This window comes from Capra hircus, chromosome 5 (assembly GCF_001704415.2).
Source record: "Capra hircus breed San Clemente chromosome 5, ASM170441v1, whole genome shotgun sequence".
Classification (NCBI taxonomy): Eukaryota; Metazoa; Chordata; class Mammalia; order Artiodactyla; family Bovidae; genus Capra; species Capra hircus.
This window is the reverse complement of record NC_030812.1, coordinates 46,706,675-46,733,621: the sequence shown is the minus strand read 5'-3', so window position 1 is coordinate 46,733,621 and position 26,947 is coordinate 46,706,675. Positions and strand designations below refer to the sequence as shown.

Below are 26,947 nucleotides of genomic sequence, written 5' to 3'. Positions count from 1 at the left end.
TCTGATCACCCCATAATAATCATAGAACCATATTATATCCCATAATCCCATATGAATCCCAGGAAAACGTTTATGCACAAGAACAGATGGTTTAATATCTCAACACATCATTGCAAGAAAAAGCAAACACATATACCAATACCTTATCCACTGTCTGAGTTAGTCCACAGTAAATGTTAATGGGACTTCATCCAATCATTATTCTTAGCTTCTAGCAAAGAATGCAAAACATTCTGTTCACTATAATTAATTCATGATTTAAACCTCTACTCAACGATTTGCTATAATTTCACCAGAGAAATATAAACACTCAGCAGTTTTACTCATGTTATATTTCAGAACAGCAAATTGTTCTGGGCATAGAGCACAAAAACAAAAACTTTGACCAGTAAATACAGCTTTCCTACCATCTGCCAATGAATTTATACAGTATTTTCCCAAGCTTTAGTGACCATCAAAGAGCATCTGATATTTCCTTTGGTTTTTTAAAAAATTCATGGTCCATTGAAATGGGCTAAAACGAAACAATAGTATAGGCAACAAAATACATCAAACTCATCTCTGTCATCGTTCTAACAGAGAAAAATAACACTGACCTCTGGACAAACCCACACAGCTTTGCAGAGAGGTTTGAAACTTCAAATGATCTACAGACATTGGAGAAGGCAATGGCACCCACTCCAGTACTCTTGCCTGGAAAACCCCATGGACGGAGGAGCCTGAAGGCTGCAGTCCATGGGGTCGCTAAGGAGTCAGACACGACTGAGCGACTTCACTTTCACTTTTCACTTTCATGCATTGGAGAAGGAAATGGCAACCCACTCCAGTGTTCTTGCCTGGAGAATCCCAGGGACGGCGGAGCCTGGTGGGCTGCTGTCTCTGGGGTCACACAGAGTCAGGCACGACTGAAGCGACTTAGCAGCAGCAGCATGTATGGTGGCCGTTTCATGTTTACTACCTTCTTCTGTTTCTCTTTTAATCAAGTTCCAACTTGAGGTTTGAAAGGTTCATCAGAGTGGATGGCCACTGGAGTGATGAAACTGAACCCAGAAGTGGGTCCAAATCTGTAAGAGCCCCTGACACTGTCACTCCCATGCTTACTGTGCCCGTTTAAAGGTGGCCATGGATTTGGGCTTTGAGGGCTCAGCCATGGTTTGCACACCCTAGCACCATGTTTTTCCTTTTTAAAAACTTTTATTGAAGTACAGTTGATTTACAATGTTGTATTAATTTCTGCTATACAGCAAAGTGATTCAGTTATACATATATGCACATTTTTTCTTAATATTCCTTTCCATGTGGCTTATCACAGGTTGTTGAATATTGTTCCCTGGGCTATACAGTAGGACCTAGTTTATTCATCCTATATATGAAAGCTTACATCTGCTAACCCCAACCTCCCATTCCATCCCTTCCCCAGCCCTCTCCTCACTCAGCAACGACCAGTCTGTTCTCTATGTCCATGAGTCTGTTTCTGTTTCATAATAGGTTCATTTGTATCATACTCTAGATTCTATATATAACGTGATATTGGGCTTTCCAGGTGGCACTAGTGTTAAAGAACCTGCCTGCCAAAGTGGGTTAGGCTTAAGACATGCTGGTTCGATCCCTGGGTGGGGAAGGTTCCCTGGAGAAGGGAATGGCAATCAATTCCAGTATTCTTGCCTGGAGAATCCCATGGACAGAGGAGCCTGGCGGGGTACAGTTCATAAGGTCACACAGAGTCGGACATGACTGAAGCGACTTAGCACAGCACATAAAGTGATATCATATCAGTTCAGTTCAGTCCCTCAGTTGTGTCCAACTCTTTGTGATCCCATGGACTGCAGCATGCCAGGCTTCCCTGTCCATCACCAACTCCCAGAACTTGCTCAAATTCGTCCATTCAACAATCTCATCTGTCTTTCTTGGCCCATGGAAGCCAACCAAAATCTAAGCTTTTAAAAGGTTATGAATCAAAATACTAAGGACAACCAGTCACAAGCAGCCAACTAGGTTTTATAGCCAATCAAATCATTTCCTTTCTTTGCCTCCATTCTTCCTGTATATGTCTATCTCCGGACTCCTGTTCGGAAAGCATTCCTAACTACTTCTGGTTTGACACTGTAAGATATGAATCAAGTTTTTGCTCAAATAGACTTAAAAAATTTTTAATATGCCTTATTTTATCTTTTATCACTTCCCTCTTGCATCCTTGAAGCCCTTGCCTCCTGAATCCAATTCTCCCTCCTTCTGGCTTTACTCTTTTGGTGACTGGTACACAGAGGAGCCCGGAGGGCTACAGTCCACGGGATCACAGAACAGTCAGACATGGCTTAGGGACTAAACAACAACAACGCATTCTCTAATAGCTTCCCGAGGAAGAGCGCAGGGGAGGAGAGTATTTTGAATCCTTCATAGTTGTCTTTGTTTTATTTTCAAATTTGCTAGATGGTGAATTCTAGGCTATAAATTCCTTTTCTGCAGAACTTTGAAGGCACTCTTCCATTTGTTTCTAGACTCCAGAATTGCTATGGGTTGAGAGGCCTGCTGTCATTTTGGTTGTTGTTGTTGTTCAGTCGCTCAGTTATGTCCAACTCTTTGTAACCCATGGACTGAAGCACGCCAGACTGGACAATAAAAAGGGCTGAGCACCAGGCTTTCCTGTCCTTTATTATCTCCCTGAGTGTGCTCAACCTTTATGATTGTCCAGCTCTCACGTCCCTACATAACTACTGGAAAAACCATCAGTTCAGTTCAGTTGCTCAGTCGTGTCCGACTCTTTGAGACCCCATGAACTGCAGCACGCCAGGCCTCCCTGTCCATCACCAACTCCCAGAGTCCACCCAAACCCATGTCCATTGAGTCGGTGATGCCATCCAGCCATCTCATCTTCTGTCGGTCCCTTCTCCTCCTGCCCTCAATCTTTCCCAGCATCAGGGTCTTTTCAAATGAGTCAGCTCTTCGCATGAGGTGGTCAAAGTATTGGAGTTTCAGCTTCAGCATCAGTCCTTCCAATGAACACCCAGGACTGATTTCCTTTAGGATGGACTGGTTGGATCTCCTTGTAGTCCAAGCGACTCTCAAGAGTCTTCTCCAACACCACAGTTCAAAAGCATCGATTCTTCGGTGCTCAGCTTTCTTTATAGTCCAACTCTCACATCCATTCATGACCACTGGAAAAACCATAGCCTTGACTAGACGGACCTTTGCTGACAAAGTAATGTCTCTGCTTTTCAATATGCTATCTAGGTTGGTCATAACTTTCCTTCCAAGGAGTAAGCGTCTTTTAATTTCATGGCTGCAATTACCATCTGCAGTGATTTTGGAACCCAGAAAAACAAAGTCAGCCACTCTTTCCACTGTTTCCCCATCTATTTGCCATGAAATTATGGGGTTGGATGCCATGATCTTCACTTTCTGAATGTTGAGCTTTAAGCCAACTTTTTCACTCTCCACTTTCACTTTCATCATGAGGCTCTTTAGTTCTTCTTCACTTTCTGCCATAAGGGTGGTGTCATCTGCATATCTGAGGTTATTGATATTTCTCCCGGCAATCTTGATTCCAGCTTGTGCTTCTTCTAGCCCAGCGTTTCTCATGATGTACTCTGCATATACGTTAAATAAGCTGGGTGACAATATACAGCTTTGACATATTCCTTTCCAAGTTTGGAACCACTCCATTGTTCCATGTCCAGTTCTAACTGTTACTTCTTGACCTACATACAGGTTTCCCAGGAGGCAGGTAAGGTGGTCTGGTATTCCCATCTCTTTTCTTTTTTTCCATCTCTTTATTTATTGTGTTCTGATACACTGTGCGAAAACACCCCCCCCCCCCAACCCCTGACCCTGGAAGCCTGTAGGATTGTCTTTTTCTCCCAGTGTTTTCAAATCTCATGATGACATGCCTTGGTGTGGGTCTGTTTTCATCCATCTTTCTGGAAACTTGTATCCACCAATTCTAGAAAACTTATGATAATATTTCCTTTTTTTTTCCCTTCAATTTTTGGCCACATCACTGGGTATATGGGATCTTAGCTCCCTGACCAGGGATCAAACCTACACTCCCTACAAGTGGAAGTGCAGCATCTGAACCGCTAGACCGCCAGGGTAGTCTCTGACAGTATATCCTTGTACTTTTGTCTCCTCTTTCTTTTTGCAATGCCCATTATCTGGATATTGTGTTATTTGGGCTCATTTTGTATAATTTTCCTGTCTCTAGTCTTCATTATTTGTTGTTTCGTCCTAATTTCTAGAAATCTTCAACATTATTATCCAATATTTCTGTTGAACTTCTTTATCTCTGCCATATTCTTACTTTTTAAGAGCTGTTTGTTCCCTGTCTAGTGGCTACTGATTAACAGTATTCAGTGCCCCCCATCCATGGATACAGATGATGTTAATGAGTGTTTTTTTGTTTTCTTTTTTAAAGTCTTCTTCTTCTTGCATGTGCTGTTTCTGTGTTTCCTCTTTGTTTTTGGTGATAGTCTTGCATCTTAGATTCTTTCTTCCAAGTGTTTGTGTTTTTCTTAGCTGTCTGCTCACATTACAGATGGCCCTGCACAGTGGCTGTTTGAAAGGCTGGTGCTCCAGAGTGGGGCTCCTGGAGTAATGGGAGTCACTCTAGAGTCCTGGCCAGATTGTCTCTTTGGGTCAGATGGCCTTGGTTCTTCCTTCTGCTCAGAGGGGATTAAGCCTGGCTATCTGGCTTCTTAGAGCTTCAGGGAGAAGAACAGCAGCCTCCGCATTCAGTGTTTCACTGGATCTCTGCTTTCAGAGCAGGACTGGGACACTCAGCTATGCCTCCCCATCCAGAGACCCTCCCGTTCACGTTTTCAAGAGGATAAAACTGGGCTTGCCAGGAATGGGAGGGATGGTTGGTGGTTCTGAGTCGGGGAAGGCATCTAAGGGACTCATTCATTCTTTTCATTTTTTAAGACTTTTTTTTTTTTTTTTTGATGTGGACCATTTTAAAAGTCTTTATTGAATTTGTTACCATACTGTTTCTGTTTTATGCTTTGGTTTTTTGGCCGCAAGGTATGTGGAATCTTAGCTCCCTGACCAGGGACTTGACCTGCACCCTTTGCACTGGAAGGAGACATCTTAAGCATTGGACCACCAGGGAAGTCCTGGGACTCACTGATTCTTGACAGAGGTTCAGTCAGTCCCCTTGTCTTCTTAGCTCTCCCATCCTGATTCCGCCACTCAGACTTGTCGGGAGTTCAGAACGCAAATCAGGTGCATTGTCAGCTTTTCCTTCTGCTTCTTTAATCTTTTTCCATCTTCTTTGCCACTTTCAAATTTGGTTGTTGTTATCCTCTATTTTTCATTTCCTCTCCACCTTATGGGTTTTTGCGTCTTGAAAAAGCTTACAGTGCCATTTTAAAATGAAGATATGGGGTAGGAACACAGCTAAATGCATGTGGTCAAGCTCTCATCTATTGACTCCTCAGGTTTTAAAATCACTGGTTGTCTGTCACTGTCAGAAAGAAACTGGTTTTTAGAGTGACTGTGGCTTCTTTTCTTCTCAAACAGTTGTTGGAAGAGGTAGAAAATGATAGTTCCTATCTTTTGTTTAAAATACTTTTTCTGTATCTGAAGATAGGTGAAATATCTTGAAGTCCGAAGCTAATTAAACGTGAATCATTCCAAGAGCATTCTATAGTGTCTAGTTATTCATGGGACTTACTCTGCTAGTCAAAGAACTTCATACAAAGGGCCTGATAAACTGTCCAAACTACAATGGAGATGAAATCACACACACACACACACACACACACACACACACGCGCACACACACACACACTCACACAATCATTCAGTTTTACTTTCATTATAATCATATATACAAATACATTAAAATATATACTACCTAACAAGTAAAACAAGTTGTTTGATTGGAGATGGAGCAGTGAGGAGAGGTGTTAGCAAAATTGGCCAAAAAACATGAACTTTCTCTTCTAAATACATTTGAAATTTAAGGCAAAAATGACAGATTTATTGTGCTTGTTAGAAAGGCTGCTTTATGATTTTACAAAAAATAAAGCAAGCCTTTGCTCCTACAAACAGTCCAGTCAACTAAAAAGGAAAGTTGACAAATTAACTGTGCTCCCCAAATGCTGTCTTTTGCTTTTGTGATTTAGGATCCAGGAAGATTCATCAATCAGAGGGCGACAGGGATGAGTGGTAGTCTGACAGCACAGCAACGTGAAGTCAAACAGAAAGGGTTTAAATCCCTGTTTGGCCTTTTATTAGCTCTGGGTCTTTGGGCAGATTATCCGGCCGAGTCTTACTTTCCTCTTTGTAAAATGGGCACAGATGTTATAAGGCCACTTTCAGGATGAAATGAGAAAACACACATAAACTATTTACTGCCATGCCTGGTACAAAGCAGATAAAACTCTTATGCAATAAAACCTCAAAAGAAAACATCCATACCAAAAGGTCTTTACTGACAACCAGACGTGGCAGAGACAACCAGAGATCTCTGACTTGAAGGGCAGGTGAGCTGTGTTGAAAGGTATGGGCTCTGGTTTCTGATTGGCTGAGGTGTCAGAGCTTCGGGATGCTGCTTTGGGTCCCAAACTGCGCCCTTCTGCTAAGCTGTTCTGCTTTATTTGCCATTATAAATGACTCCATATTATAGCAATAACATCAATAAAAGTAATGCCTGATGCTAATGTGCTATGAATGTCTCATCAGGAACTTAAGAAAATTAGTCTAAAACTGCTCACCATATCCAAACTCAGAGGGACTCATTTCTCAGTCAATTAGGTATGAAGAGTGAGCCTTAAGCCAAGTGAGAAGGGTCTGAAGGCATGTCTCCCAAGAGGGAGGCCTGCTTCCCACTACTCAGAGATTTCACAAGATGCAGATATAGAAAGAGGACTTTGTATAAAGATAGTGAGAAACACCCATGAACCCCTGTAGTGCCTTAGTTTTCCTACCATGCCTATGTAACTATATGACAGGAGGGTCCTTTGATTTCCTATTCAGGTAGGATAATTATGATCAGCACTAAATTTTGTGAGGTAGTGATTTGTTTAAAATATTTCATGAGGTTCTATGAGGAAAAGAAATATCGATTATTATAAGTAACATTCATTATGGTTCACAATGTATTCTGGGTACCTTACATGTAGCAACTTATTTAATCTTCACAATAATGCTACAGAGAATGTACCGAGTACTCCCTGTTATAGACAAAGAACCTCAGTACAGAGAGGTCAAGAGGGCTGGAAAGTGGGGCACTTGGGGCTCTGAGTCCTTGCTAGTCATCATTTTCTACATTCTCGCTTCTTCAGTTCATGCAGTAGCCTCGGCATATACGTCTGCATCCCTCATCTCCCTCAGAGGCTCCTGTCCTGGAGTGCACACGGGTTAGAACAACACTGTGTCCAGACAGACTCCTCATTCACCCCCTCAACAAAGACAGGAGTTAAACAAGCACCTTGTGTGTGCCAGGAACTGTGCTAGACCCTCAGGAATTTGCTATTCCATAACAAGGAAATGGATCCCGTTTTTTTCCTTTAGCAAATTCTGCTTTCTCAACTGGCAACATCTGAGTATTTTCTACAGGAAGACACAAACTCAGGATGGTGATGATGAGCTGTGTAAATGGAGCTGGAGCTCTGGAAGGGCTGATAGGCATGTGTGATAAACTTATGTATCATTTCTCCATCCAGGAACAGCTCAGGACTTTAGCTTCCATGAATAGCTTTAGTTCACCACTGTTAACCGTGAATAGCTTTAGCTCACAGCTGCTAAAATTCAGGAAGTTCTTGTCTGGGTTTTGGTTTTTTTTTCATGACTGGTATTAAAATCAGTTTTAGAAGAAGTAATAATTAGTACATATATAACATCATCATAAAGTATAAGTTTATATGATTCTCTATGTGAAAAAAATATTTTGTAGTTGTGTGTACATGGCCACACCTGAAACAAACTGAGCATGAAAAATACTGACTTAAAAAAAGAATTTATCACAGGATTAGTTTTTAAAGGGATACTCTCCTTTATAGTTAAATTATATTTTTATGTATATTAATTTTTAAGAATAAATCTACTGTAAGTTGCCACATGATCCTGCAGTCCTACTCCTGGGCATGTATCTGGGCAAAACTCTAATTTGAAAAGATACATCCCTATGTTCATAGCAGCACTATTTACAATAACCAAGACATGGAAACAACCTCAATGACCATTGATGGATGAATGGATAAAGAGGATGTGGTGTATATATACAATGGGATATTGCTGCTGCTGCTAAGTCGCTTGGGTCGTGTCTGACTCTGTGCGACCCCATAGATGGCAGCCCACCAGGCTCCCCCATCCCTGGGATTCTCCAGACAAGAACACTGGAGTGGGTTGCCATTTCCTTCTCCAGTGCAGGAAAGTGAAAAGTGAAAGTGAAGTTGCTCAGTTGTGTCCAACTCTTCACGACCCCATGGACTGCAGCCTACCAGGCTCCCCTGCCCATGAATACTACTCAACCATAAATAAGAATAAAATAATGCCATCTGCAGCTACATGGATGGACCTAGACCTTATCATATTAAGTGCAGTAAGTCAGAAAGAGAAAGCAAATACCACATGATATCTCTCATATGTAGAATCTAAAATACGACACAAATGAACTTATCGATGAAACAGACTCAAAAATGTGGAGAACATACTCGTGCTTGCCAAGGGCAGTGGGGGCTGGGGGAGGGGTGGATGGGGAGTTTGGGATTAGCAGGTGCAGACTATTACATACAGAATGGATAAACAACAAGGCACTGCTGTATAGCACTGGACACTATATTCAATACCCTGTGATAAACCATAATGGAAAAGAAAAATTAATTAAGTTGCTCTTCAGAAAAAGAATAAATCTATTGCATTAAAAAAGACCATTCTCTTAAATAAAATTTGAGAGTAAAATTGAGAGTAAAATAACAGTGTGTCAAAACATGCGGTAACAGAAGCTTCCGAGGAGTAGGTGTCTTCTGTATGTGCACCAGTAGTGAGCACTTCTAAGACTCGAAACAGCCTGGGCCTCAGCACTCAGTGTCTTTGCTGAATGACGGAGGGGAGGAAAGACCGTGGTGAAGGCAGGGTCTCAGCATGCAGCCAGCAAGCTATGCACTGCCCAGCTCTCAGGAGTACCACTTTCATGGCTAATTAGATGGACTGAATGAATGGAATGGAATAAACACAGTAAATGAGAGCAGGGTTAAAGTTACATGTGGCTTGCAGAAGCCACCCACAGCCCCAAGTATTTTTAGAGTAGTAAGTTCTGATGAACTCTCTCTCAATCTCAGCAAGCACAGCTGTTGACAGAACAACGGCACACCATCTTTGCTTCGTAATGAATAAACTGAGGGGTTAGTGACCCAAGGAAAAGCACAAATGACTTTAGCGGCACCTACAACAGGTCTGGAGTCTCCGAAATCCTCTTTCATCTTTCTGCTTACGTTACAGAGACACAGCACATACATCAGTCCTCCTTTTCTCTCCATTTAAGGGGACTGGGGGAGATACAGGCCCCCACATATATGGCTTATTGGTCTTCACATTGCTTCCGTATTATAGTAGCACTATTTCTGGCGCTGCATGCATTAGGTATGTGTGATTTATCACTTATGAAGAAGGCTTCCTTTTCAGTGTTAAATTTATACTGTTAGCATTGACTTGGACAGATCCCATTTCATGCGGCCATTTGAGAGCTCTTTGTTTTTGCCTTAGCCACTGATGTAAACACTATCTGACAGAGCACAGTGAGGTGCCTTTATTGAGCCCCATCACGCTCTCCGGGGCGGACACCCCTTGGTCACATATGTTGCTTCTAAGTCTCCTTTGATCTTCATGAATTAATCATTCCCTTCATTTTCTTGGAGCATTTATGGATGGACTTAGCTTATGGATATTAGAAGCACAGAAACCTCAATTTCCATTCTATAGAATTCCAGTGGGGCTGAAATTTTTGAAGTTGTTTTACCAAAGCAGTTATAAATCTAGAGTCTGAGAAAAAGAGGGAATTGAACACATTTCTATGTTCTGCTTTTCTTTTTGGCTTGGTTACCCAGGCACCTTGTGCTATGGAGGAATTCAGGAAGTTACTGAAGAAAACGACATGATTTTATTCTTGCAAATGGATTACAGATGCATAGTGGACAGATGGAAAGATAGTCTCAATAGATTATTGTGAAAACAATCTGCAATATACTAAAATATAGAGAGCCTCTATGCCTTCATACGCTCATGTAATTATTCATGTGGTGTGTGTGAGTCACATATTACTGGGTACTTACTGTTTGCCAGGGGCTATATCAGGTATATAAATACGTTATTTTATTTAATACTTTGAATAATTTACAAAATTAGGATATTTTGCAGATATCCTTATTTCCATTCAACAGGGGAAGAAACCTAGTAACTTGCCCCATTCACACGGCTATTAAGTTCTGGCGAGTGAGTGACTGGCTCCACCCTTTTGCATCATTAGGTGAAACTTGGCAATGATGCTTAAGATGCTGGCCATACCTGTAAACCATTTGACAAGACAACTTTCTTATGTCTCCTTAAAATTCTAAATTAAAAAAAAAAGTCACTTCTACTTACAGCTTATGGTTATTCCAAGTTCCACATTGTGTTTCTTAGGGAGCTTTACGTGAAATGTTCCACTACTGGGGATGACAGACTCTGTAATTTCAAAACAAGAAAGAAGGTGTTTATAGAAGATGAATCAATGATAAAGGCATCAGGAATACTTGTATCATCATCATTTGTAGTTAAAGCTGTGAGAACTGATGTAAAATCCTGATAAACTAAGCTTCTGGTAAAGAATAGACATCCTACCCACAGGCAACAGTGTGTAATTCACAGTAACAATCGAGGTCAGTATCTCTTAAGTGTGATTCAGATAGCATCTCATCAAATTTACCTAGGAAGCAAGTTAAAAATACAGATTTCTGAAACATCCCAGATCTATGGAATCAGAATTGCTGAAGATAAAGACTAGAAATCTACATTTCAAACATATTCTCCCAGTAATTCTTAGGTAAAGTAAAGTTGAGGATCTCTTTTTTCCCCAACTTTATTTTTTCCAGAGTTTATTATTGAGCAGATTTTATTTCCCTGGGCTCCAAAATCACTGCAGATAGTGACGGCAGCCATGAAATTAAGACACGCTTGCTCCTGGGAAGAAAAGCCATGACAAACCTAGACAGCATATCACAAAGCAGAGACATCACTTTGCGACAAAGGTCACTATAGTCAAAACTGTGGTTTTTCTAGCAGTTCATGCACGGATGTGAGAGCTGGACCATAAAAAAGGTGGAGCGCCGAAGAATTGATGCTTTCAAATTGTGGTGTTGGAGAAGACTATTGAGTGTTCCTTGGACAGCAAGGAGATCAAACCAGTCAATCAGTCCTAAGGGAAATCAACCCTGAATATTCATTGGAAGGACTGGCGCTAAAGCTGAAGCTCCAATACTTTGGTTGCCTGATGCGAACAGCCAACTTGTTGGAAAAGACCTTGATCCTGGGAAAGATTGAGGGCAAGAGGAGAAGGGGGTGACAGAAGATGAGATAGTTGTATAGCATCACTGACTCAATGGACATGAGTTTGAGCAAACTCTGAGAGATAGTGAAGGACAGGGAAGCTTGATGTGCTGCAGTTTATGGGGCTGCAAAGAGTTGGACATGACTTAGTGACTGAACGACAACAATTATTCAGCAGGTTTTTTAGTTTGTTTTTCCATTCAGGGCTGGCAGTAATAGATTTCAGGAAAGACTTCAGTTAGCTGTGATGGCCGTTGACATGGAGGAGGTGGGAGGTACCTTAATTTGTAAGGTCAATGGGTAAAAAGAACACTTAAAGGCGCAGTAGTAGGATTGATATGCAAAATATCTCACAACCAGAATGGTCTTGACCACAACCAACTGGACTGAATGCTGAGCACAGAGTTGAAACAGGGGGACCCAAGAGGTCCCAGCTGCACCAAAGATGACCCTACTTTCTGGATCATGTGGCGGATTCAGAGAAGAGGAGGAGAATAGGGAGTGCTGGAACAGAGCGAAGGTGAGTTCAGATGTTGGCCAAGCAACAGAGAAGTGAGCTAGCCTAGCAGTAGAGAGGAAAGCACTGTGTACTACTTGACTCAACCCTGTAAAGAGCTACTGTGATTTGACCAGGACTGACTAATTTTTGAAAAGCAAAGAATCGCTACATATTCTTAAATATATTCTTAAAATTCCTTCAACAGTCTGGGAAGCCTTCAATTAGAGATAAGGTTAAAACGGAAATAGCCTCTGAAGAGATAATATCTATTCATACTAAGTAGCTAATGACTATAATCCTTTCTGGAAGTTTTAGAAAAAGGTGGGAAGGGCTAGCCAGGAGCAAAGGAAACATAAGCATTAGGGGAAGTTTGTGGGATGGCTCAGTGAAGTCACTTTTTTTCTGCTTGATTCTGCCCCAAGGTGGCTCCCCAGCCTGCACACACACAATTAGCTACAGCTGCTGTGATGTGGGTAGAACTACAAGGTCCTCAGGCCCGAGTCCAATTTGTTAATCACATATTTAACACATTTTGAGTCTCTGTAGAGATGAAAGTTGGGATGGCCCCATAGAAACCCAGTAATTCCTTCCTGGTTCTGCCTTAACTTGATCTTCCTGGTCTTCTCTACTTTCCCACAAGGAATCTGGGCAGTAAATCTTTTACAAAAACTTGATCTTCCAACTCAGAATAATCACCATAGACAAACTGGAGAAGACAGTAAAATTTTGCTTTCTCTGGGCCCTCTGGGCTTCTAGAAATTCATGTGTGAAGAAGGTTCCCCAAACAGCCCTGGTCAGTTTCAGCTGGGGCCACTTGATAAAGGCAAGCCTGCCCTTTCTGGGCCCTTCCTCTCCTCCCAGCTCTTTCCTCACGTCCCAGGCAGCACCGGAGGGAACTGTTGCCTTGTCCCACTTCCTCCCTCTCTTCTTAATGCTCCTGGTGGGTCAGCTGTGGCCCAGGCAGTGTCATAGCCCCTGAGCTCCTATCTTTGGCCTTGCTGTTGTCCTCAGTGAAGACTCAACTAAGAGGTGCCAGGAAGGAACAACATCCATTTATTTGCTTATTTATTCAAGAGGAATTTGTATCCTTCCCATTTCCCATCTGAGGTAGAGAAAATGATTTAGGTGTGTCCAACTCTTTGCAACCCCATGGACTGTACAGTTCATGGAGTTCTCCAGGCCAGAACACTGGAGTGGGTAGCCGTTCCGTTCTCCAGCGGTTCTTCCCAACCCAGGGACTGAACCCAGGTCTCCTGCACTGCAGGTGGATTCTTTACCGCCTGAGCCACCAGGGAAGCCTGTAGATTTCAAGATGACCGGCCAGTTTGAATATACTGGGGCAGAAAAAGAAATGCAGTTAAGTATCAATAGCAACCATTGAGGTGTGCTTTACTCTCTTACTTTGGGTGCTACAAGTATCACCAATATTTATTTCTAAAAGATTTCTCAATCTCTTCCTTTCATCACTTTCCTGAGTGTCTATGAAGGCTAATTGTTATCTTCCTCTCACCACCAAAGGAGAAAGTTTAAGAATCTAGAATTAGCATGCAGACTGGGGGCAAAGAGGGCATTTGGAAGAAGCTCATTTAGAAGAAGTTCAAATGCCCCAACAGCCAGGCTGCTATTGGAAGAAGAAGAAAGAAACAAATGTACTTGAGGAGATGTGTAAGGTCTTAGAGAGAGCCAGTGACTGGCTTGACAGCTCCTGGTTCTAGCCCTCTCGGGGACTGCCTACATTCCTTGTCCTCAAAGGCTGTGAAACACCTGTATGCGTCTAGGAAACACCTTTTCCCGTCTAAATTAGCTTGTGTGCATCTTCTGTGGCTTGCAACTGAAAGATCTCTTATGAACACGTTGATCCAGTACAGGAAATAGGATGGGAGCCAAACAGACAGCCCCTACCTAAGTGTTCATGAGTGTAACAGGAACAGATTATTCTATTACTTGGATAAAGTACACCAAGTGGTTCATAAGTAAATGTCCTAGAAGCTTTAGAAGAACAAACAGCTTCACTATTTATAAAACTCACTTCATGTATGTTTGTTTTAGTGTTGCTGGTTTTATGAAAACATTCTCTGTGAAAGGAGTTGTTGTTCAGTCTCTAAGTAGTATCTGACTCCTTGCAACCCCACGGACTGCAGCACACCAGGCTTCCCATCCTTCACTGTCTCCCAGAGTTTGCTCAGATTCATGTCCACTGAGTTAGTGAAGCCATCTAACCATCTCATCCTCTGCCGCCCCCCTCTCCTTTTGCCCTCAATCCTTCCCAGCATCAGGATCTTTTCCAGTGAGTTGGCTCTTTGCATCAGGTGACCAAAGTATTGGAGCTTCAGCATCAATCTTTCCAATGAATACTCAGGGTTGATTTCTTTTAGGATTGTCTGGTTTGATCTCCTTGCAGTGCAAGGGACTTTCAAGAGTCTTCTCCAGCACCACAGTTCAAAAGCATCAATTCTTTGCCACTCAGTCTTCTTTACGGTCCAACTCTCATGTACATCCATACATGACTACTGGAAAAACCACAGCTTTGACTGCATGGACCTTTGCTGGCAAAGTGATGTCTCTGTTCTGTGAAAGGGGTGGGGAATATAATGTTTGTACATATGTGTCCATGCATGTCTACAACATCTTGCCCAAGATGCTATACAGTGAGTCTTTAATTCATAAGGGTGGAAAACACAGATCTAAATTAGTTACTATAGCAACATTTTGCTTTAAATTTTTAATGCAGGGAATCTTGACCAAGATTAATATTGTTAACGACATGGGAGGAGACGTTATCACTTCCTGGAAAACAGTAATAGATGACTTTTGACTACATAAGATTTGAAATATTTATAATGATGAACAAATATCAACAAATGAATCTCTTTGATCAAGCTGTGGCTTCATTTTAATCTTTAAACGTCAACATGATTTATTTTCTATTTAGTAATTTTTCCCCCCATACAATTATTTGGCTGTTAAAGTGAAGGCACATTTAATTTGGGGTTTCTTAAGGAAACACTAATAAAGAAGAAAAAGAGCCAATATTTGGAGAAACAATAGGTTTAGAATAAGTAAACAGGATGTTTATTTTCTTAGACTCCCATGTGGTTATTTTGTGCTTCCCTGGTTTTGCTTTATCTTTGTTAATACTATAATTAAAAACACATTTGGGTAAACAAAGACCTCCTTCTTTCAATTGGTCTGCTTTTTCTGCCTGAAGTGTTGATTATTGGCACAGTAAGATAACTACCACAACATAATTCATCAACCAGGACACCTTGTGAGATTCGAAAACATTAAGGGACTATAAGGTGGGTAAATGTGAATGTTTAAGTCCCACTCACTCAGAGAAAAACACTGGGGACTCTAGTAACGATGGCAAACATCATTTGATAGAATTTTTCGTTGAGGCTTCTTTCAAAGACAAAGCTGTATTTTCTTCAACAAAATAATTTCAGCATTAAAGCAGAAACTTCAAGAATTCATGATAGTGTACACTGGTATTTAAAAGAGAGTACTGAAAAAGGCAAACTGTAAATTGTGCATATGATTATAGCTTTACAAAATTATATGTATGGTAAAGGACTTTCGTAAAGACATATAAAAAATTTTGTTTATTAGAGTGATGGGATTATAAGCAACTTTAGCATAAGAAAAATTCCTTTAATGTTACTACAATTTTTTTGGATGGTGGTGCCCATGTAAAGAGATAGATTTAGGCAAAAGTGTAGTCACAATCAAGTTTTTTAACCACTGTCTGCATCACTTAGGATGTTTATAAAACAGACATAGGTAGTCTCTGAGATCTACTAGTTTGGGAATTAGTATCTGGGTATATATCTGAGGAAGAACTGGAAATGGATGGTGGTTCACATCCAGACAATCAATCAGAAGTGAATCCAAAAGGGCAGGGCAGTCTTGAAATAGCTCATATCTCATGCAGTGATATCTTACAAATATTCAAGTTCTCAAACGGCTAAAAAAGATTATCTGGATTTCAGCAGTTCCAATACATACCAGTAGATTGGTAATGAGTAATTAGAGTGTTTTATTGTGGTTCTGATGCTGTGTCTAGGCTCAACAGAAATCAGCTAGTGATGTCTGCCATGAGCAATGGATAGAAAAATATTTTTCCTGGCCCTGTTTTATATCATTTCTATTCATTTGAAATGGGTTGATTTCTGGGACAATAGAAGACAGGGGCGATGGCCTTCGGTCCATTTTTCCAGTCCCCTATTTAGCAAGTTGGAATTAAGCAGAGTGGGTTTAATAGTTGCTCAGTCACTGTCAGACTCTTTGCCACTCCAAGGACTGCAGCACATTAGGCTCCTCTGTCCTCCATTGTCTCCTGGAGTTTGCTCAAACTCATGTCCACTGAGTTGGTGATGCCATCCAACCATCTCATCTTCTGCCACTCCCTTCTCCTTTTGCCTTCAATCTTTCCCAGCATCAGGGTCTTTTCCAATGAGTTGGCCCTTTGCACCAGGTGGCCAAAGTACTGGAGCTTCAGCTTCAGCATCAGTCCTTCCAATGAATATTCATAGTTCCTGTTTTTTAGGAGCTTAAACCTAAGACCTAAATACTTTAATTAACATATATATACTTATATTTGTATATACATTATATATATAATGGATTAGACATATATAATGGATTAAATAAATAATGAACAAATATTGAGGATACACATAAAATAAAGACACATGTATAGCACAAGTAAATACTTAGTGGATACTGCTATGGAGAAAGTCAGTTGTGCTGGCCATTCCACTACTGGAATGTAGTGAGTAGATGCTGCTCAACATCCCAGTGTGCAGGATAAGCATCTCCATTCAACAAACAATGTCAGCAGGGCAGAAGCTCAGAAATCCTGCTCTTTCATGCTGGGAACCTTAATATCTCTTTGAAGAGGCAGTGTAATATGATATAGAAAAAGACAAGTGCAAGTCAACAGACCCAGGATCTACCTAACATTCACTTTGCTCTATGACCTTGAGTTTCCGCCCTTGAGTCTCAATTTTCCCTTCACAAATAAATGAAGGTATTGGATTATAATAATTTTCCCATCATAAATGTTCTACGATTATAGTAAATACATTTTGGGGCCACTGGACAGCCTTATTTGAAAACTGGACCCTCAGTGTATCTGACTGATCCTTACAAGGTCTTTTACTGACTGTTGGCCACTATGGACAAGAAAGGGAAGATGCTACACCTAGGCTGCGCCAATAGATGCTTTCTCTTGAGAATTAGAAATTAAAACTGGCTGGTCTTGGCTGGGCACATTAGCAAGGATGAGGCAATTACGTACAATCAGAAAAACTTGAGAAAATCAAAGAAAACTTATACAAAGGGAGCAGATGTGAAGAAACAGAGAGTGCAGGAACCTCAGAGATGCAATGGGTATGAAATCAATCTTGGTGCAAATTGAAGTTTCTGATCCTAGTCCCTCAGGAGAGCCAACTGTACTTCATTCACTCATCAACCAAATATTGGCCGAGAGCTTCCTAATTCCAAGCACTATTTTGCATGCTGTGGTATATTCTTGAACAAAAGGCACAAAGTCTCAAACATCACAGATATTTTTACTGGAGAAGACAAGACCATAATAATACTTGTATACAACACAACAGTAAGTATGTTATGTACACGACATAACATCAGGGTATGAGAAGGGCTAAGAAGAGCTACAAATCTGGGCAAGGGGACTGAGTGTGATAAATGCGGAAGGCTTCTTTGAGCAATTGATGTTTCAGCAAAGATCTAAGTGAAGTGAACAAACCACCCAAACATGCTGGGGAAGAGCTGCCCAGGCAGAGGAACAGCAGCTGCAGAGATTCTTTGATGGGATTGTGCTTGGGTATCAGCGGCAGCCAGTTCACACGCCTTCCTCATCCCAAGTCCTGCCCCGCTTCTGAGAGATTTCACCAAGTAGTGCTCCTCCCATCACACCACATGCCCAACACCTAGACCTCTGGGTTGAATAACTGCCTCCATTCTGCTTTGCTTTAGCAACTCACTACCCTGGAACTTTGCTTTACGCTGAAATCCTAAACTCTACTATGCCATTTGATCTCAGTCTCCCAGCTGTTAGCTCTCACATCCCCTTTCTCTCACTCCCCCACTTTCTTCTCCCTGAAGACTCCTAATTCCTTAACTGCTCCCTTTCCGTCTGGTCTTTCATGCTGATCCTATATTGATTTCTGTGCCTCTCTAACCTATTATACATTCTCTCAAGCACAAGCAATATATGCAGTGCTTAGAACGTGGCCTTTGGAGCTGCAGTGCCTGTGTTAAAATCCCAGCCCCACCATTAACGTAAGCCTCTGTTTACTGGGGATGTAGGAATATTTGTGTGGCCAAAAAGTTCATTCGGATTTTTCTACTATAATATGGAACAAAAACTCAAATTTTTTGGCCGGCCCAACAGTAACCTTCTCCATTGCTGTTTTAAGGACTATGAGCTAATGCACACACAGGAAAGTAACAAACCATAGAGTAAGCATTTGATAAATATCATGATAAATTTTCATGTGATTACCATAATTATCTCTCTGCTCTTTCTGCAATGATTTGAAACTCTGTGTACGTGCTCCTTCTTTGAAACTTCCCTGGAAATAGTCTCTGGATCAATATAATCATCTACTATCTCTGTTTTCATTCTTGAGCAGCTGAAGTCTCCTGACAAAAAACTACTTGACCACAAAGACTGATGTTGCTATAGACTGAGAGCTTCTGGATTCTGCTTGGTCTACCACCCAGCTTGAAAATCCCTTTACATGAATCTGGTTGGTTGTCTCATTCATTTCCCCATTAGCTATTCTGAACCTCCATTGTTCTTTTTAGCTCCCCAAGGTGCTGACCCTTTCACCCTTGCTTGACAGTTCTTACATGATCTTCCTAAGCACAGCTAAAATGTAATTATATTCTCACATCCTTCTCTTCACATTCCTAGGCAAAGGTCTTCTACTTTCTGCCTTAGACGAATTACCTACCTATGCTCTGGATAACTTCCCTTCTCATCCCTTTGGAAACTCGTAACTACCACTTATCTCTTTTTTCTCTTACTTATTTTGGGCCCCAAACATGCTCAAATCTCTCCAATCATAACAAAACAAAATAAAACCCATCTGAACTTGGAATCCCCTCTATCTCCTTTCATCTACAGCTAAATGTCTTCTTTTTTTTCCTTTATTTTTTACTTTTTGGCTGCACTGCATGGCCTGTAGGATCTCAGGCCCCCGACCAGGACTGAACCCATGCCCTCTGCAATGGAAGTGTAGATTCTTAACCACCGGACTGACAGGGAAGTAATGAAGTGAAAGTCGCTCAGTCGTGTTTGACTCTTTGTGACCCCATGGACTATACAAGTCTCCAGGCCAGAATACTGGAGTGGATAGCCTTTCCCTTTTCCAGGGGATCTTCCCAACCCAGGGATCAAACCCAGCTTTCCTGCATTTCAGGCAGATTCTTTGCCAGCTGAGCCATAAGGGAAACCCAGTCCCTACAGCTAAATCCCTTGATGTTGCCAAATGTCCCCTGGGGCAAAACTGATCTTGATTGAGAACCACTGATTAGAAGATAGGACAGTATAAATTAGAGCACAAAGTATGTAACTAAATGCTGCAGAAGTTCTCGAAAGATGAGCCCACAATGGCCTCCTGTCCTTTTCCTCTATTCACTGCATCTGTCCTGCCAATCCATCTTCCAAAACCCACTTTCTCGGCAGACAACCAGCATAGCTTGTCTATAGTTCCCTACCCTTCTTTCCTCACCCCTCAGCTCCCTGCAATCTGACTTCTGCCCCCTAATTCCTTGAAACTTCTCTGCCATGACTTTCTTCCTAATTGCCGAAACCAGTGGACATTTTCTTTCTTGCCTCTGTTGCGTGAATTCTCCATAGCCTTTTTATGCTATAGACCATGACTTTTGCCTTGAAACTCTTGCTTTGGTTTCCAAAATGCCAGCATTTTTGGTTCTCTTCTTACTTCTCCTATATCATTTTCATCACCTCCTTTACTAGCATCCTTTCCCTTTAAATCTCAGTATTCCTCAGACAGAATTCCCACCTCAGTCCCCCTCTTATTGCTACTCTTTCCTTAGTGGTGTCCTTTATTCCAATGACTTTAACCATCACCACTGTGTTGGTCACTCCCTCAGTCCTGCTCTTTAGCACAGACCCCAGTCCTAGGCTCTGGGAGGTACAGCCTGCAGTCTCTGGGCACTTCCTTCTGCACCCCAGTGGCAAAACACTTCTAGCAAGTCTGTTCTTACCTTCTGCAGTTCTTTCTCATGTCTAACTGGCTACAAGGCCCTTGAATATGTCGAGCCTTTCAACTGTTTCTTTCAATGATCTGAACATGGCACGGTGCCTAGCACTTAGTAACTGGTTTATGGGAACTGTCTTTTGAGTAAGTAACGGATGTGCTTGTTCTCTTTTCCCCACTAGGATGAGTAGGATTTGTCTACTCATGTTTAAAATAGAACTCTCTTTGTAATCCCCAAATTTCTATGCTTCAAGTCTTCTCAGTTTAAAAAAATCATCATCTACTCAACCGTTCACACCCTCATAACTCAGAATCATTAGGATCTTCCCTTTTCCTCATCGTCCATATCTGATCTGTTATGCAAGCTCTGCTTCAAGCCATGTCCTAAATTCCACTCTCTATCACCATATCTAGCACTAGCACTTTGGATGCTGTCCAAGCCATCATCATTCCTTACCTGTTCAATGGCTAAACCTTTTGTTTGTTCTGATTTTGCTACTGTCCCCCCTGCACTTCATAAAGATCTCTCCAAAACATCCATCAGGTTATCTCACTCCCCTCCATAAAATGCTCCACGACTTTATTACACTTGGACTATAATCTAAAAGTTTACCAAGGCACTACATCATTACTTGGCCCCTTCTGACCTCTCCTAACCCATCTCCAAAACCAAATCTGATTCCTATCCCCAATCCCTTATATGCTCCAGCATGAGCCTTTTTTTGCCTTTTGCTGTCGCTCCTATCCACCAAGGTCATTATTCTGGCTCAGGTTTTCACACTGGCTGCTCCTTCTGCCTGCAATGTTCTTGTTGCACCTTCTCAACCTTCAAATCTCTGCTCAAATGTCTCTTCCTTAGAGAGTCACCCTATGAAAATAAACTCCCTACCGTCATTCTCTAACTCCCATTCTGCTTTATTTCGCTCAGAGTATGACCGCCAACTAAATTTATATTAAAAAAATGAACTTCTGTCCTGCTGTTTGCCTTCCCCGTCTTCTGCTGCATCTCTGTTGTACAGTAGAATAACTGGCCTATGATAACCATTCAGCAAATACTTGTTGGCATAATGCGATCCCTACGCCCAAAGGCATATCTTTATTGATTGCTAATGTTATTAGGTCTGTGAGATGGTATTAACACTTCACTAAGAGAAGACAACTTTCTTAAATGAGAACTAGCACCTACCTCTAAAACCCGTATACCTATTAGCTACTGACAAACACCTCCTCCACGACTAAACATAAACACCCTTGCTGTTTTTGATGTTAAGTTCACCCTCTCTTTCCTATGGCAAGTTCTGATGACTATGGAAATAGTCTTGAATAAAGTCTTCTTTGTCATTTTTAACAAGTGTCTGGTGGCAACGTCTCTTGAACACCACAGACCAAATATTTACCTACTTGGCCTACATAAATTCATCTAATGAATTTTCATTGTTCCCTACAGAACTTTTTTTTTTTTTTTTTGGCAGTAGGAAGAGTCAAAGAGAGGCATTTCCTGTCCTCATGACTGAAGACTATGGTTTCTCTAGCATATATGGGAAATGTCAGGAAGAATACAGCCTACATGATTTTTTTTTAATCACCTTTACAGAAGCTATTACTTATTCATTTTGTCACATTTATTTTCAATTGTTCTTGTGGTGACATTTTAATGAATAATACAAAAGCAATGCACAATTCAAAAGGACACCCCAAGCCTCCTAAACAAAAACACATTCAGTGTATAAAAAATGATCATTCCTCCCACATTCTCTGCCATATAGTCCACTTAATTCACATGCAGTCCACTCCCAACTATGCAGCTGACTTGAGATTATATGATCATACCTGCAACATCAAATTCAATTTCCAGCGTGACCTTGCTTGTGATTGAAGAGTCTCGGAGGAGCTGATTGGCTTCCTCAAAGGTGCTGTCTTCAGTTGGGATTCCATTAATGGCCAGCACTCTGTCTCCAATTTGAAGCACCCCACACCTAAATTTAGAACCAGACATTACAGGCTGCAGACAGAGTGAATGATTTTCAAGTTGACATTGCCAAGATCCTTTCAATATAGCATTTGTTCTTGTTTATTCAATGCTGTGGGGCATCCTCTTAGGTCAACTGCAATGTCCTACATTCTTTTTTTCTATATAAAAATATAGTTGATTTATTACCCTATGTTACTTTCAGGTATACAGCAAAGTGACTCAGTTATATGCAAGTCCTACATTCTTGTATTTCATGGCTACCAATGTGAACAAAGGAATCTTGAACTATCCCAGAGAAGTATTGAATAATTTAGCACTGTGATATTATTATAATCTGATGTGAACCAATATACAGTAATGATGAATGTGCATTGTCCCATGGCAGAGAAATTATCATGAAGTTTTGACTTCAGAGAATTTTTTTTTGTAATGGATTTTTTTCCTTTTTAATTAATTTAGCCTCTAGTCCCTGATGGACAAAAATCTGCTAAAGGCACCACCCAGGCTCGCTATTTTTCTCAAACGTGATCAAGAACATAAAATTTTATTGTCAGAACAGGGAGTTCATCCCGTCTTGCATTTCCTGCATTGAGCACTGTTCCATAATTTATTAGCCAGTCAAAGATAGCCAGCAAGAAATGCAGGGCAGAAAATGATGCCGTGAAAGAAAGGATCTCACCTCTCGGCTGGGCTGTCAGCTTCAATATAGGAAATCAGAGGTGGAGAGGAGAGGGTCTCTGTAGCAAACACACTGCCCTGCAGTTGAATCCCAAATCCTGTGACAGGATCCGCAGTCAGCACAACCTCTGTGGTTTCTGTGTGAACAACCTGCCCAGCCAAGCCCACGGTGCTAGAGGCTAATGACACTAGAGGAACAAACACACACAGCAGAAATGACTTTAAACTGGAACAGGCACCAGGAAGGCCAGTGTTTCTGAAACAGATCATGTCTCTGAAAAAAAGAAAGCTCACTGTTAATGGTGGGACATGAGGTTTTGGCCTTTAAGCAAAAGTTTAACTAGAGCTGAATGGGGTAAATGAATCTCCCAATACCTGTCACATCTAAGTCATAGCATCAGTGTAGCCCCCTCCTCACACCCACCCCTAATATCAAGGACAGCTGGGCAATTGTAGGAAGAGCATGGTCTTGGGGTCAGGGTACCTGGGATCGAGTCCTGGCTCAACCACTAAGAAACCAGCTGGGTGACCTTGGGACTAAGTCGTTAATCTCTTTCCTATCTAGGAGAAAGAGGGTTGGGCTAACTGATCTAACTTTCCCCCTCTACTTTAGATATTTGTACCTAAGTTCCTAACTTTTTACAAAAAACTTGACCTTCAGCTTTGAAGAAACAATTGATCTAAGTCTGGCTCCTGAGGGGGTAAGGATGTACTGGTCATCAAGCTTCATCTATCATTAGCTTGGTGTGATGGAGTCATTTAAATGACTTTTCTACATTTCCACTTTTCTAATACATGGTCCTATTTCAGCATTTATCAGTTTTTTATTTTCCTTCTTGTCTCTTCCCTAGACTCTTGAGTTCCTTGAAGATCGGAACCAGATCTTTTCCCCTCAATTCCAGTGCCTGGAATTTCCACGGCTAAAGCCACGTGGGATGAATCCAGTTCTATAACATCAATATTTCCCTTTTTGGAATCAGCCCTCAGTCTGCTGAGTTAAGGCACGAGATGCTGGTCCTTCAGGACCCCGATTTTTCTATCATGTGGATCATTCCAGCGTTCAGGCTGACACTGCAGAGGATGGTGAGATGTATCCTTTTCCCATTAGGAGTAAGGAACATCTACTTCTTCTTAAGAGGCACTGTCACTGTTCTTTCCCAGCAGGATTAATGTCACTGAGGTTAAAGTGGCCTGCTTTAGGGGGTGAAAGTAGCCTCCAACCCTCATCTTTCTACAGATAGTGGCTTACAATCCCAAGATCTGACACAAACTATCAAATGTCAATTCAGATCATGATTTCCAGTGTGGCTTTGTTAATACGAACTGTACTCTGAGTGCTCTCCAGATAACACATTTTGTTTATTGGTGGCACAAAACCAGTAGAAGATACCATTTCATGTCAGTAAAAATCTAGAGGGTTGCATTTCTTTCCAGTTAGTACTCATAGCAGGTGGGAATATAATATTAGAACATCACCCTTGGGCAGATGACCGGCACTCCGTCTTCTGAGTGAAGATTTTTGGACTTCAACAAGTATACTTTATTTTATATGGAACTTTCTATAGGTCCACATTAATATTTTTCCCATTTACCATCCCAATTTGGCATAGATTTTTGGACTACTCAACTGGAGTTAAAAGTCATTTTTGAATTGTTAAGTCAGCTGATTACCATTTCCACTAAGAAAGAATCAAGAAGGAATATGTCAATTTAATAGTAATGGGGGGATTAGTTTAGATATAGCAAAGACTTTCTGAGGGAAAAGACATGCTATATTTTTCTGAAACAGAAGACAGTTGAGGAATTTCATTTTCTAGAAGGTTTTGAAAACAGAAATAAGTATTAATTCATATGGGTATCATTAAATCTATAACCTCTACCTGGAGGCAAGCTGAGATGACAGAAATTATGAGGACATTTAATTTAGAATTAAAAATGTATTAAACATTGGTTTTATAATTTTATGAAGAGTATATTAAATAACCTAGGATTTTACCATTAACTCTGAAAGTCCTCTGACATACTAGAATCTGTTCTTTGAAATAGTACAATTTCATTGGAAATTGCATGTACTGATTACTCACACATATTAAAGTCTTGAAAATGACCAACAGAAATAAAGAAGAAAAACTACCGATTTAAAAATGATAGGCCAAAAAAAAAAAAACAAAACAACTAATATTACTTGGAGGAGAAAAAGATGTTTGATTATCCTGCTTCATTAATGTGGTCAAAAAGCAAGAGAAAATAAAAGTTATTTATGAGTTATAACCTGATAGTTTAAACTTCTGTATAATGCATTCTCTCCCTCCAGCAGCAAAGCAGCAAATACTCCTGCCAGGCACTGGCTCTGGTCTGTGGTGTGCCCGCTTCTACTCACAAGTGAAGATGGAAATGACCACACTGCTGACATGCTGTGTTTGAACACTGCTAACACGTGTGTGCCAAGGTTGTGTTCAGGATTTACATCTGTTCTGTCCTCTTCTCACTCCTTTCTGGAGGGTTCTGCAGGAGTTCACCCTGTGTTTTTGTCAATCCTTGTTTTTCCTACTGTAAAGGAAAGGCCAAGTAATGGGAGGCCAAAGATGACTTCTTAGCTCTGAAGTTTAAAAATCTGCCAAATGTCTCCTTAATTTAGACAGCTGTGAAATTTGTTGTCAGATACAAAAAGCATCTGAAAAGTACAAAGAGAAATGGACCTCAAAGATTCTCTTTTTAAAAAGAGAAAGCACAAACACAGTCCCCCTACTATCACTAATTATGTAGTAGAATTTCCCTCATTTGGGGAAGTTGCAGGGGTCAGTGTATGTGAACTACAATGGTTAAGCCCCACCCTGGGAAGGCCACCTTCATGATCATGATATCTCCCCTGCCAGGTAATTATCAAAGATCTATTCATATACTGTGCTTACAATTATTGGATTTTGTAATTGAAGACCTATATCTCACTAAGTGTTCCACATTAGCGTCCACACTGTACATCACATGATCCAGTTCAGGAGACAGTCGGAGTGGTCAACAGCTCCCTCCTCCAAATAGGGGTAGGGCAGCTCTTAAGCTGACCCCTTCGAGAGCTCTGTGCATGGTCATTTTAAAAGCTTACCATGAGCTGCCTTTGTATTCCGGTTGTTTTTCGGGGGCTGGTGGCAGGCACAGAAATTATTAGGTTGTTTCATTCTCTTCCTTTCAGCTCTTTTCAGTGGTGCCCTCCCTAGTAGTAAGTGATGACCACAGAAGAGGCAAGGGTCATTCTGAGAGCGTGTTCTAAGGTCTACCCTTTGCTGCAGTTCAGGCAGACTGGAAACAGGAAAGCGTCTACACTGGCCCTGTGTACCGGAGCAGGAAGCTGGGGGGAATAGCCAGATCCACTGCTCAGTCATGCCCCGCCATCACAGGGGGTGATGGGCTTCTGGGAGGGGCCTTGATCCTCTGTGGCAGAACAAGGGGCAGCTCGCGCTGTGGGGGAAAGGTCAGGAAGAATACGGAAGAGGTGACAAGTGGGTTCCCTCTGTGACATGGCTCTGCCACCCTCCCAGGGCTTTGTGACACTGTTGGAGGCCGAGGTGGGGGGTACTTAACACCCTGTGACACAAACATGACTTTTCTCTTTTAATCCTTGTAACAGGCTGTTACAGGCTTCCTGTATTTTCCTCCTTGGTCAGTAACAGAGAATGTTTTAATATTTATGTGAGAAAATGTCATTCTTTTCTGGCCATGACCTTCCTTTGTATTAGAAACATAAGTAAGAATTTTTTTTTTCTTTCTGTTTTGCTCTGGCCTCAACTGATCACCAATACAGCTAAGAGATTTTTATTATATTTGTTGTGACATTACCATGATTCACCATCCATACAAATGGCCTGGTTGCTATAGGAACGTAAGTATTAGAAAAGGGGCAGTAAATGGTGGCACCAAATAAAGACATAAATAAAGTGGTGGAAATAAACCTTAGTGTAGTGAGAGCGGCAATAAAACTTTTATTATCTGTTATTTGGGAAAAACCTTTACCTCTAATGTGAC

General features: G+C 41.2%; 1 protein-coding gene across 2 annotated transcripts in view; it reads right to left on the bottom strand.

Moving 5' to 3' along the window:
• Positions 1-26,947, bottom strand: part of GRIP1 (glutamate receptor interacting protein 1) — a 316,084-nt gene that overhangs the window by 78,513 nt on the left and 210,624 nt on the right. For both annotated transcript variants that reach the window (XM_005680211.3, XM_005680212.3), the window contains exons 11-13: positions 22,929-23,115; positions 22,108-22,253; positions 10,582-10,662 (exon numbers count right to left, since the gene is read on the bottom strand). In XM_005680211.3, coding sequence (XP_005680268.1) covers positions 10,582-10,662; positions 22,108-22,253; positions 22,929-23,115 — 414 coding nt within the window. The remainder of the gene's footprint in view (positions 1-10,581; positions 10,663-22,107; positions 22,254-22,928; positions 23,116-26,947) is intronic.